At 47.1% G+C, this 12554-nt stretch overlaps 2 protein-coding genes across 22 annotated transcripts in view; both read left to right on the plus strand.

The window, feature by feature from the left end:
• The window catches only part of PSMD9 (proteasome 26S subunit, non-ATPase 9), a 29934-nt gene extending 27878 nt beyond the window's left edge, over nucleotides 1–2056 (plus strand). For 2 of the 4 annotated variants that reach the window (XM_005572468.5, XM_074008156.1), the window contains 2 exons: nucleotides 51–139; nucleotides 477–2056. In XM_005572468.5, coding sequence (XP_005572525.2) covers nucleotides 51–139; nucleotides 477–504 — 117 coding nt within the window. In that variant the 3' untranslated portion in view covers nucleotides 505–2056. The remainder of the gene's footprint in view (nucleotides 1–50; nucleotides 140–476) is intronic. The other 2 variants (XM_045366143.3, XM_074008157.1) reach the window with 1 other exon arrangement.
• A 727-nt stretch (nucleotides 2057–2783) lies between these two features.
• The window catches only part of CFAP251 (cilia and flagella associated protein 251), an 86485-nt gene continuing 76714 nt past the window's right edge, over nucleotides 2784–12554 (plus strand). For 8 of the 18 annotated variants that reach the window (XR_012420788.1, XM_065524972.2, XM_065524973.2 and 5 more), the window contains exons 1-2: nucleotides 5313–5779; nucleotides 7418–7786. Coding sequence is in view for 15 of the 18 variants with exons in the window: in XM_065524972.2 (XP_065381044.1) it covers nucleotides 5339–5779; nucleotides 7418–7786 (810 nt within the window). In the remaining 3 variants the exon portion in view is untranslated. Of the gene's footprint in view, nucleotides 2901–4226; nucleotides 4331–5312; nucleotides 5780–7345; nucleotides 7787–12554 lie in introns of those variants that run through there. The other 10 variants (XM_045366136.3, XM_074008143.1, XM_074008154.1 and 7 more) reach the window with 6 other exon arrangements.

Here is a 12554-nt window from a genome sequence, read left to right on the forward strand (position 1 = left end):
CTGTGAGTACTAACAAGGCTGAACACAAAACGAGCTTATTTTCTTTTCAGAAGCCCCTGAATGTGACAGTGATCCGCAGCGGGGAGAAACACCAGCTTAGACTTGTTCCAACACGTTGGGCAGGAAAAGGACTGCTGGGGTAAAGTGTCTGTTTCTGTTCATTCTCACTGGGGCATCATTTGAGTGTTTGTTAAACGTGAAGCTGGAGGGGAAGGCTGGGGAGACATTGGGGAATAATGGGAATCCCCAGTTCGTTTGGAAACTGCAGATAAATCCTCGTGGTAGGAACGAGACTACAGCTGTAGAAGCAGAGGGAGCCCCAGTGTCTCTCCTGGGACTCTCCGGTTCATTCATGCACTGGGCATTTGATTTAAAAGAATGAAAGAACATTGGTGAAAAGGTCAGAAGGGCTCGGCCTCTGACCTTCCTATAGGGAGCCTCCAAACTTACGCCATTCCTTTTCTTCTTTCTTCCAGGTGCAACATTATTCCTCTGCAAAGATGATTGTCCCTGAGGAACAGTAACAGGAAAGCATCTTCCCTTGCCCTGGACTTGGGTCTAGGGATTTCCTCCTTGTCTTCTCTCCCTGAAGCATAAGGATCTGGAAGAGGCTTGTAGCCTGAACTTCTGGGTGGTGGCAGTGCTGTGGCCCACTAGTGTAATCTCCCTGGATTAAGACATTCTTAAAAACTTATGCTTGGCCTCTTTCGCAAATTAGGCCACGGCCCTGAATAGGAATTCCCTAAATAGGAACTGTGGGCAAGTGGGCGGAAGTTATTCCGGCAGGTACTGGTGTGATGATGATGATTATTTTTAATAAAGAGTTTTACAGTGCTGATATGACCCTGTTGTCACCCCAACTGAATTTCTTATGACCCTCTCAAACCAAAGCTCAGAAGGGGTCAGAAGAGCTTCATAGAAAGTTGGGCAAAACAAGCTAGCAATTGTGAAGTCCGGCTTTGACCAACATATTTCTTTGCACTGAGGCCTTGCTGCTGTAGATACGGAAATTGCTAAGTAGTTCCATGCTTCCTCAGCAGCTGGGCCGCTAGGGCCATAGTAGCTCCCTTTGGAGAACAGGGAAAGCCTGGAGGTTCCCCAGGTGGCCCAGTGTGGTGTCGTGTCAGCTTCCTCTTTAGGAGGAAGCAAGCTCTCCAGAGGGCAGGAAGCTCCTTTCAATTCGGTAATAAGAACCCCTCCATTTTGTTTTTTGGAGAAAAGGTCCTGCTTTGTCACCCATACTGGAGTGCAGTGTTGTGATAAAGGTTCACGGAAGCCTTGACCCTCTGGGCACTATCTCGGCCACCCAAGTATCTGGGACCACAGGCGTGCACCACCATGCATAGCTAATTTATTTTTTGTAGAGAGAGGGTCTCCCTGTGTTGACTAGGTTGGTCTCGAATTCCTGGGCTCAAGCAGTCCTCCTGCCTTGGCCTCCTAAAGTGCTGGGATCACAGGCATGAGCCACTGCGCCCAGCCCACTGCTAGTTCGACTTTTTATACTTGAGCCTCCTGGCTATGCCTTGAGATCAGCGCTATTTTGTAAACCGCTGAGGTGTGGATAGGAATGAGTAGATCAGACCTCTTGAAAATGCTTATTCTTCCTCCCTTTTATTTTTTGTCTCTTTTAAGATGGTAAAATGGGTCTCAGCGATTCCTGCCGATGCTTTAAATTATTTTCTCCTCTCCGTGGTATCAGTGTTCATTTCCCCAGTTCTTGCACACCACTTTCTGTTTTGGCAGTTCTGCCAAGCAAGCCCTGTATTCCTTGGGACTGGTTTTGCTGTGGTTGGATACAGATACCAGCTCGCCTTGATGGGATCAGTATTGCTGTGTGCTTCCAGCCACAGATTCTCACACTCAATTCCAAAGCCCTCCTATTGGGCGAATTCCCTCAAACTCTATTTGACCCAACAGCCACACGTATTCCCCTCTGGTAGCCACAGACATGCTGTGTTTACCAGTGTTTGCTGTTTAAATTGCATGTTCTGATTCCAAGTATTTTCCAGTCTCTATTTGATAAAGTTTCTGACTATAATAAAAACAGCTTGCCTCAGTTTATCCTTTTTTATTTTGAGATGTATGCCTATTAATCAAATTACCATCACTGGGGCGTGGCATTGTGGGCAGGGAGAATTATTCACATTCTCCTCAAATGACAGCAGCAGACAGCCTTCTGCCTCAGTGGCTCTGGCTGGTTTCCCGCAGGGCTCCCAGTGGAAACCCACGTGGCCACCTGTTGCCGTCTTCCATGAGATGTCAGTGGAGAGCCACTTTGACGTGGAATGATCCTAATAGGTTTAGCCAGACTGGTTTTGCAGAAACGCCTTGTGCTGAGAACTGCAAGCTGGTGCACCCTGTGTCGTATCTGCCCTCAGCCAGCTGGAATTGTCTCCTACACGCGGTGCCTGGTGAGGAGGCGGGCAGGACAGTTGTGTGCTGCATCCATGAGACCTGGAAATTCAGTTTGCTTTTGGAAAAGAGAATTGTATCCGAGTTCATACTACTCCACCCCATCTTGCCAAGGCTGTGGAAAGTAAAAATTGGCAGTATTGGCTGCTGCAGCTTCTCAGGGGACGGGACCATGTGAAAAGGTGGGGATCGCGCGAGCGCAGGAAGGAGAGAAAAGCGAGGAAAGCCTATGCCGTCAGCGACCGGCAGGGGGCGCGTCGGCCACGCTCGTCACCGCTTCCTGGGCACGTGACCACCGCCCTGCCTGTCCTTTAGGGCCTGTCGCTTCCGGCGGCGGCGGTTGCCATGGGGACGGGGCTTGGGTGGTAACCAGAACTAGGGAGCTGGTGGAGAAGGTGGCTGCCGCTGGAAAGACGCCCGGGAGGTGGCTGAGGGGTCCAGGCGGTGGGACGACTCCGGCCTTTTGAAGACCGGGGTGGGTGCTCTCTGTAAGTCCGGGACGGAGGCCACGCGGCCCTGGCGAGGGGGCCCTGGCCTGGCGGGGTCTGGCGCCCCTTGTGGGGCGCTCACCCGACCTGCCCTTGTGGGGCCTGGGGCGGCTCCAGGGAGACCTGAGTTGGGGGCAGAGGCCGCACCTGGGCTTTAATTCCCCTGCAGAGCCACGCACCTGGCACCTCTGCCCCAAACCCCTGCGGCTCCAACCCGGCTGTCCAGATGCTCCTGCGAAGTTGGGCTCAGTCAGAAGAGGCTCGGTGGTCAGAGCCCTAGACAGGAATCAGCAGTAATTTTTCAGCTGGAGAAACTAAGTGCCACAGAGATCTCTTTCTTACTAGCGGTGTCATCTTGAATAAGTCACTTCACCTCTCAGAGCCTCAAACTCATTTATTCGTTCATTATTTATTTTATTTTATTTTATTTTATTTACCAGAGATGAATTTGAGGAGCTGATACATTTAGTGCCGAGAAAGAAATTAAGAAATAGAAATACCTTTACTACCCTGTACTCTTTGGGACTTTAGTTTCAAAGAGTTGAGTTCTCTTATTCTAATGTCGCCGAAAATGTGGGGATTTTTTTTTTGTTCTGGGTCCAACTCTTTAGGGATAAAGTATCCATCCTTATTGTTTTCCTAGTTCAAACTCTTGTTTGTTGTAAGGAATAAATGAGAGAATATGTCAGAAGGCTTTCAAACTGTTCATTTCTTTACATGTTAGGGTCGTTAGGGTTGCTTTTCTCTCGAATAATAACAATTGCTACCACTTTTTCAAGCTGTATGTGCCAGAATTGTGTTGAGCATTTTATATGTTATCTGTTCTCTACAACAACCCTAGAATTTAGGATTATTCTTTTTATTTTGCCCATGAGAAAATGTAGACTCTGAGGGATAAAGTGACTTGCCCAAGGTCACAGAACAAGTACGTGGGGGAAATGGGATTCAATGCTAGGACAAGCTGACAGCAAGGCCCTTGCTTTTAACCACTAGGCTACCCTGCTTCTTCTCGTATTCCTGTTTCTAGAATTATTGCTAATATGTGGGTTATGCATTTCGCTGCCTGTGGGAATATGAATAGAGATATATATATATATATATATATATTTTTTTTTTTTTTTTTTTGAGACGGAGTCTCGCTCTGTCTCCCAGGCTGGAGTGCAGTGGCACAATCTCGGCTCACTGCAAGCTCCGCTCCGCCTCCCGGGTTTACGCCATTCTCCTGCCTCAGCCTCCCGAGTAGCTGGGACTACAGGTGCACGCCACCACGCCTGGCTAATTTTTTGTAATTTTAGTAGAGACGGGGTTTCACCATGTTAGCCAGGATGGTCTCGAACTCCTGACCTCATGATCCACCCGCCTCGGCCTCCCAAAGTGCTGGGATTACAGACGTGAGCCACCGCGCCCGGCCATGAATATATTTTAAATGGGTAAAAAGACTACAAGGTGTTTATTCCTAGAAAGTTGACAGGCCCTGGATCAATATTTTTTTTTTTTTTTTTTTGAGACGGAGTCTCGCTCTGTCGCCCAGGCTGGAGTGCAGTGGTGCCATCTCCACTCACTGCAAGCTCCGCCTCCCAGATTCAAGCCATTCTCCTGCCTCAGCCTCCCGAATAGCTGGGACTACAGGCGCCCACCACCGCGCCGGGCTAATTTTTGTATTTTTTTAGTAGAGACCGGGTTTCACCGCGTTAGCCAGGATGGTCTCGATCTCCTGACCTCGTGATCCACCTGTCTCGGCCTCCCAAAGTGCTGGGATTACAGGTGTGAGCCACCGCGCCCGGCCCTGGATCAATATTTTTAAGATCTGGGCCACAAATACATATACTTTAAGATTTCCCAGCCATGCGTGGGAAGGCTGGTCTGTTGTGGGCCAGGCTGGTCTCAATCTCTTGACCTCAAGTGATCCTCCTGCCTCAGCCTCCCAAAATGTTGGGATTACAGGTGTGAGCCACTGCGCCTGGCCAGAAATATGACATTCTTTTTTTATTTTTATTTTTGAGATAGAAGTTTGCTTTTGTCACCCAGGCTGGAGTGCAGTGGCAGATCTTGGCTCACTGCAACCTCTACCTCCTAGGTTCAAGCAATTCTCCTGTCTCAGCCTCCCAAGTAGCTGGGATTACAGACACTCACCACCACACCCAGCTAATTTTTGTATTTTTAGTAGAAACAGCATTTCATCATGTTGGCCAGGCTGGTCTCAAACTCATGACCTCAGGTGATCCATCTGCCTTGGCCTCCCAAAGTGCTGGGATTACAGTCATGAGCCACCGTGCCTGTTCAGAAACATGACATTCTTTTTATCCTGTGGAAAGGGGCCAGAGCCATTTGTTCACATTTCATCAATAGGCTAGTGCACTAGGAGATGGAAATGGGAAGCCGAGGGCTGACTGGTTATTATGGTCAAAATCTCTCTAGAGGAAACTCTACAGAGAAGAATGTCAGATGCAGAAGAAGCTCCCGGAGAAGCAACAGGAGAAAATGGAGAAACAGAAATGAAAGCAGAGGAGGAACCTAATCCAAATTATAAAGAAGTAGAAAATCTACAACAGGAATCAAAAGATGACACATTAGCATGGAGAGAGTCTCAGGAGGAGGAGAGGAAAATGGGTGAGGAGGGAGGGGAGGAGGAGGAGGAGGAGGAGAAGGAGGAGGAGGAAGAGAAGGAGGAGGAGGAGGAAGAGAAGGAGGAGGAGGGGAAGGAGGACAAAAAGATTGTCATGGAAGAAACTGAGGAAGTGGCTGGAGAAGCCCAGGAGAAGGAGGCTTCAGGAATACAGGAAGAAACCACAGTGGAGCCCCAAGAAGTCACAGAGTCCATGATCCGTTTGGAGACACAGATTACCGATTCCCAGTCAATCACATCAGGAATTTTCCCAGTAAGTAGTCATCTTCATTCAATCGTCAATTCATTCAGAATCATTAATTGAATGCTTAGTATAGGCCAGACTATGGGAACACAAAACCAAGTAAGATACAATCCATTCCTTTTTTTTTTTTGAGACAGAGCCTCACTCTGTCGCCCAGGCTGGAGTACAGTGGCACAATTGCAGCTCACTGCAACCTCTGCCTCCTGGGTTGAAGCTATTCTCCTGCCTCAGTCTCCTGAGTAGCTAAGATTACAGGCATCCGCCACCACGCCCAGCTAATTTTTTGTATTTTCAGTAGAGATGGGATTTCAATCTTACCATGTTGGCCAGACTGGTCTCAAACATGTGACCTCAAATGATCTGCCCACCTTGGCCTCCCAAAGTGCTAGGATTACAGGCACACGCCACCATGCCCGGCCACAATCCATTCCTTTTTTTTTTTTTTTCGAGACAGAGTTTCACTCTTGTTGCCCCGGCTGGAGTGCAATGTTGTGATCTCGGCTCACTGCAACCTCTGCCTCCTGGGTTCAAGTGATTCTCCTGCCTTAGCTTCCTGCGTAGCTGAGATTACAGGCGTCCGCCACCACGCCTGGCAGATTTTTTGTATTTTTAGTAGAGACAGAGTTTCACTCATGTCGACCAGGCTGGTCTCAAACTCCTGACCTCAGGTGATCCACCAGCTTCGGCCTCCCAAAGTGCTAGGAGCCCCCGTGCCCGGCCACAATCCATTCTTTTAAGGAGCTCTAAGGTGTGTAGGGAGGCAGACCCATGAGTGCAGTGACTGAAAGATGCACAGGAGATGAAACAGGGCCTCTTAACCCAGTTTGGAGGATGGCCAGGGAAAGTTTCCTGGGGAAGGTGGGTGCCACAGCTGAGGTGCTCGCCTTAGAATGGAGTCGGTATGATAATAGGAGTGTAGGCTTCCCACAGACTGCTCCCAGTAGGAGAACTTAGCTGTGGCCTAAGAATAGGTCACTCTCTGTAACTAGTCAGCCTTTTGGAGACCACTAGTGCCACTTAGAAGAATGATTTTGCCATTGTGGGTCTGCTGGTAGGCCAAGAATACTCTGGAACACACCGTGTTTGTCCTGTTCTGTTCTTTTCTTTTTTCTTTTTATTTTTTATCTTTTTCTTTTCTCTCTCCCCTACCCTCCCCTTCTTCTCCCTTCTTTCCTCTTGTCCCTCCTTCCTTCCTGGGGTCTCACTTTGTCACCTAGGCTGGAGTACAGTGGCATGATCTTTCACAAGCAGCCTCGACCTCCCAGGCTCAAGCGATCCTCCTACCTCAGCCTCCTGGGTAGCTGGGACTACAGGCATGCACCACCATATCCAGCTAATTTTGTTCATTTTGGGTAGAGAGAAGGTGTCACTCACTATGTTGCCCAGGCTGGTCTTGAACTCCTGGGCTCAAGTGATCCTCCCCTCTTGGCCTCCCAAAGTGTTGGGATTACAGGCATGAGCCATTGCACCCCATCTTGTTTTGTTTTTTAAGTACAAAATGTTCCAGCCTCTTTTAAAAAACATTTCATCATTCCTAGCTGAGGCTAACACTGAGACTGGCTGACTGGGAATAGAAAAGGAGAATAAATGGTGAGTGTAGCAGCACGTACTGCATGTGGAATCATGATCTTGTATTTCTTTTTAAAGAAAGCCCAAAGAGGTAGCAAGTCAAAGCCTTCCTTACAATTGGAGGATGCAGAAACAGATGAGCTTTTAAGAGGCCTAAGCACACAACTTGAATTTCTTGATTTGGATCAAATCAGTCCTGAGGAACAACAGATTAGTTCCCCTGAAAGGCAGCCCTCAGGAGAGCTTGAGGAGAAAACCGACTGGATGCTCCAAGACGAACTGGGACGAGAAAGAAGGGATTTGGAGCCAGAAAACAGAGAGGAGGGACAAGAAAGTAGAGTATCCAACATCCAGTCTGAAGCAGGGATCTCCAGGGAGTCACTGGTGTCCAGCACCACAGAGGACATTCTGTTCGAAAGGGATGAAAGTGCCCCGGTGTATCCCTTGGTAAGTGTAATGCTTTTGAATCTCCCCCAGCACTTTGAGAGTGTTGCACAATAGGGGAATTTTATGCATGTGGGAGAAAAAGAATACCACCAGAAGGATACTTTTTAAACTAATAACAGACTTATGTCTCTTTTTTTTACACAGAGTCTTGCTCTGTCGCCCAGGCTGGAATGCAGTGGCGCCATCTTGGCTCACTGCAGCCTCTGCCTCCCAGGTTCAAGTGATTCTTGTACCTCAGCCTCCCAAGTAGCTGGGATTACAGGCATGAGCCACCAAGCCTGGCTAATTTTTGTATTTTTAGTAGAGATGGGGTCTCGTCATGTTGGCCAGACTGGTCTTGAACTCCTAACCTCAGGTGGTCCACCTGCTTCGGCCTCTCAAAGTGCTGGGATTACAGGCATGAGCCACCGCGCCTGGCCTAGACTTGCATCTTTTAAAGTTCCGTTAAGAGCTCTGACTGGAACATGTGTGACTGAACATGAGCTTGAGAGCTGCATCTGGGTTGAATGGTGTTGCTCAGCAGGCAGGAAATTCCAGACATAGTTTGTCTGTTGCATAGGGTGCTATTTCACGGGGGAGATTCAAACTCCATTCCGGCCCTCTCCCCAGCTTCCTCCTCCCCCTTTCCTTCTTGCTTCCTCTCCCTCTTCTTCCCCTCCCCTCTGCTTTCGCTTTTCTCTCCTCCCCTCCTGTCTCCTCTCCTTTTTCTCTCTCACATTGTAAAATTCCTCCTTCATGCCACAAGTTCCACCCCTTCCCCTTTCTGCCTCACCTCTTCTGCCTTGATATCTTTCCATGCCCCCCAAACCATCCATTCCAAGAGGGTCCCAGAGGGGAAGGTAATGGAGGAGTGAAAGCCGCGTGAAAAGGCCCAGGCAGTCCAGAGGAATCTGCCTTTGCCGCTGCTGAAGATATTCCAGGGAGGCACCATCTGCGAGGAGTAAAAATATTATCATTTACCAAGAGAAGGAAAAGGAGGAGTTTTTTCCTTCTTCCTCCATCTGCTACTTTCTGAAAATTGTTTCCTAGGATTCATCCTTCCTGTAGATTCATGCCTTTGGAAGATGTGGAAGTGATTGAATGGATATCAAATACTTAATGTAGTTCCTAAGACATAGTGAGTACTCAGTAAGTGTCCGCAACTGTGTGGCAATGACGATGACGGTGGCAAGATGTCTGGAGGGAAATGCAGACAACTGAAAACCTCCTTTCTGCAGATTGGCTTCATTTGAGCCTAGTGTGACAGCCTCTCTCCCATAGCTTGCAACTGTTCAGTCTGAGAGGAAGAATAATTGAGCTTTAGGGCCCACAAAGACTCTTGTTTTGTTTAGCCAGCAAGCATCAACCAGGTAATATCTCTAAGGAGAAGGTGTATTCTTCGTGTCAGGGGCCCAGCTATCTGGACCTGGCAAGAGCCACTCCCCAAGTTTTGGGTCTTGCTTAGCCTTGGTCTCACTGCAGAACCAAAATTTTTCTAGATGGTCTCCCTTTGCAAATTACTTTAGCTTTTTAGTTATTTATTTATTTTATTTATTTATTTTTTTGGAGACGGAATCTCACTCTGTCACCCAGGCTGGAGTGCAGTGGCATGATCTCGGATCACTGCAACCTCTGCCTCCCGGGTTCAAGTGATTCTCCTGCCTCAGCCTCTCGAGTAGCTGGGACTACAAACATGTGCCACCACACTCTGCTAATTTTTTTTTTTTTCTTTTAGTAGAGACGAGGGTTTCACTGCGTTAGCCAGGATGGTCTCGATCTGACCACGTGATCCGCCCGCCTTGGCCTCCCAAAGTGCTGAAATTACAAGCATTAGCCACCACGCCCAGCCTTTTTTAAGAGACAGAGCCCTGCTGTGTTGCCCAGGCTGGACTAGAACTCAATCCTCCCACTTCAGCCTCCTGAAATTTCTTTAGCTTATTGCAAGTATCTTCTTTCTTCTTTCTTTTTCCTTCACTTTCCTTTTCTTTCTCTCTTTCTTCTTTATTATTTTTGTTTTTCTTTATTTTGAGATAGGCTCTCACTCTGTCACCCAGACTGGAATGCAGTGGTATGATCATGGTTCACTGCAACCTCCATCTCCTGGGTTCAATGGATCTTACTACCTCAGCCTCCCGAGTATCTGGGACTACAGGCGTGTGTTACCACACCCAACTAATTTTTTTTTTTTTTTTTTTGAGACGGAGTCTTGCTCTGTCGCCCAGGCTGGAGTGCAGTGGCATGATCTCGGCTCACTGCAAACTCCACCTCCTGGGTTCATGCCATTCTCCTGCCTCAGCCTCCCGAGTAGCTGGGACTACAGGCACCTGCCACCACACCTGGCTAATTTTGTTTTTGTTGTATTTTTAGTAGAGATGGGGTTTTACCGTGTTAGCCAGGATGGTGTTGATCTCCTGACCTCGTGATCCGCCCACCTCGGCCTCCCAAAGTGCTGGGATTACAGGCATGAGCCACTGCGCCCGGCCCACACCCAGCTAATTTTAGAAATCTTTTTTAGAGATGGAGTCTCACTATATCTCTCAGGCTGGTCTTGAACTCGTAAGCTCAAGCAATCCTCCCGCCTCGGCCTCCCAAAGTGTCGAGATTATAGGTGTGAGCTACCATACCTGGCCTCTATTTTTTCTTTTTGTTAAAACTATTCAGTGTTGGCTGGGTGTGGAGGCTCACACGTGTAATCCAGCACTTCGGGAAGCTGAGGTGGGTGGATCACCTGAGGTCAGGAGTTCAAGACCAGCCTGACCAACATGGTGAAACCCCATCTCTACTAAAAATACAAAATTAGCCAGTCGTGGTGGCACATGCCTGTAATCCCAGCTACTTGGGAGGCTGAGCCAGGAGAATCGCTTGAACCTAGGAAGGCAGAAGTTGAAGTGAGCCAAGATTGCTCCATTGCACTCCAACCTGGGTAATAGAGTGAGACTCTGTCTCAAACAAACAAAAACTATTCATAAAAAATTCAGACAACTTATACATGTTTGAAGGCAAAGATTCTTCTTCCTACACACACCCCTACCCCAATCTCATTTCCTTATGTAACTCCTGCCACAGTTGGCTGTGACTGCTCCTCTCCTGACCTTTTTCTGGGCATGTACAACGTGTTATCTGTGTGCCCATGCCTGTGCGCATGCTCACATGGCTCACATTTAGTTTTTGTGTTTTTTTTTTTTTTTTTTTTTTTTTTTTTACCAATGAGATAATCCTGCATTTCTACAAAATGTTTTTCCACTTAATATGTCTTGGAAGGTTTCTTGTATCAGTGCATGTATCTCTACTTCCACTTTTTGTTTTTCTTTTTTTGAGATGGAGTCTCACTCTGTCCCCCAGGCTGGAGTGCAGTGGTGCTATCTTGGATCACTGCAACCTCTGCCTCCTGGGTTCAAGTGATTCTCCTGCCTCAGTCTCTCGTGTAGCTGGGATTACAGGCACACATTACCATGTCCAGCTAACTTTTGTATTTTTGTAGACATGGGGTTTCGCCATGTAGGCCAGGCTAGTCTCGAGCTCCTGACCTCAGGTGATCCACCCACCTCAGCCTCCCAAAGTGTTGGAATTACAGGCATGAGCCACCGTGCCCAGCTCACTTCCTCTTTTTAAATGTAACTGTTCCCCTCTCTGTGGCCACTTACATTGCTTCTAATTTCTTGCTGTCACACAAGGTCCTATAGTGAACATGCTCCTCCATCTCTCCTGTGTCCGCAGCATTCTCCTTTTCCTTTGGGGTCCCCTCCTTAGTCCTAAGGCCTGTACTAGCTCCCAGTGTTCATGGTAAATAGACATGACTGTGGATCCCACCTCCAGCCAGGAAACAAGGCAATCATGTTTTTGTGAGCAGGAATCTTATGAGTATCAAATACAGTGAAATCTGGTTTTGATAGCAAAGTTTTGTTTTCCAGATTAATATGTTTTAGAAAAAGATTGATGTAAGTGGTAGCTAAGTGGTGGCTATCTCTATAATCGTCTGTCATGCATGTTAAAACTGCTGCAAAACATGATGATTAATACTATTTGATTTCTGTAATTGTGGATGCTGCTTGAGTGGGGTTGTTCTGTTACCACTAAGTGAAGTCAGCCTCGTGGTGACCCGGGAAGGGCTGATGTGGCTGAAGACAGGAGTCCTTTTTAGGAATGTTTTCTTTTTGTAACTAATTTGTTAAGTGGCAAAATAAATTTCCAGAAAGATGATCCTTTTAGGATTAGCAAGTTTCCAAAAGAACAATTTCATTTGAATAAATCAGCTTTTAAGAAACAGCCAAATATTAAATAATTCTGTTCCTAGAAGTTGCAGCTTGAGACAATTATGATTCCATAATTCTACCACTCACACCCACACAATAAGAGATCTAAATATAAATATAAATTATAGGGAATGAGCAGATGGAAACAGAAGGGGATGGGGAATTAAGAATGTAGGAGAGAGAAATTGGTCACATTACCTGCTATGTCTGTCTTGGGGAGAAACAATTTAATTTTGTAAGTATTGTTCAAAGATAAGAAAGGAAACTTACCAGATTTTGTTTCTATATTCCAATTTAATTCACTGATTCTTAGCAACGCATCACTTTCAGCACTCTACTGCATTTGATTATTTGGCCCTAGTTAATTTTTTTAAATAGATTTTTTTTTTTTTTTTTTTTTTTTTTTGAGACAGGGTCTTGCTCTATTGCTCAGGCTGGAGGGCAGCATTATGATCTCAGCTCACAGCAACCTCCACCTCCTAGGCTCAGTCATTCCTCCTGCTTCAGCCTCCTGAGTAGATGGGATTAAAGATGCA

The sequence above is a fragment of the Macaca fascicularis genome, chromosome 11 (genome assembly GCF_037993035.2).
Source record: "Macaca fascicularis isolate 582-1 chromosome 11, T2T-MFA8v1.1".
Taxonomy (NCBI): Eukaryota; Metazoa; Chordata; class Mammalia; order Primates; family Cercopithecidae; genus Macaca; species Macaca fascicularis.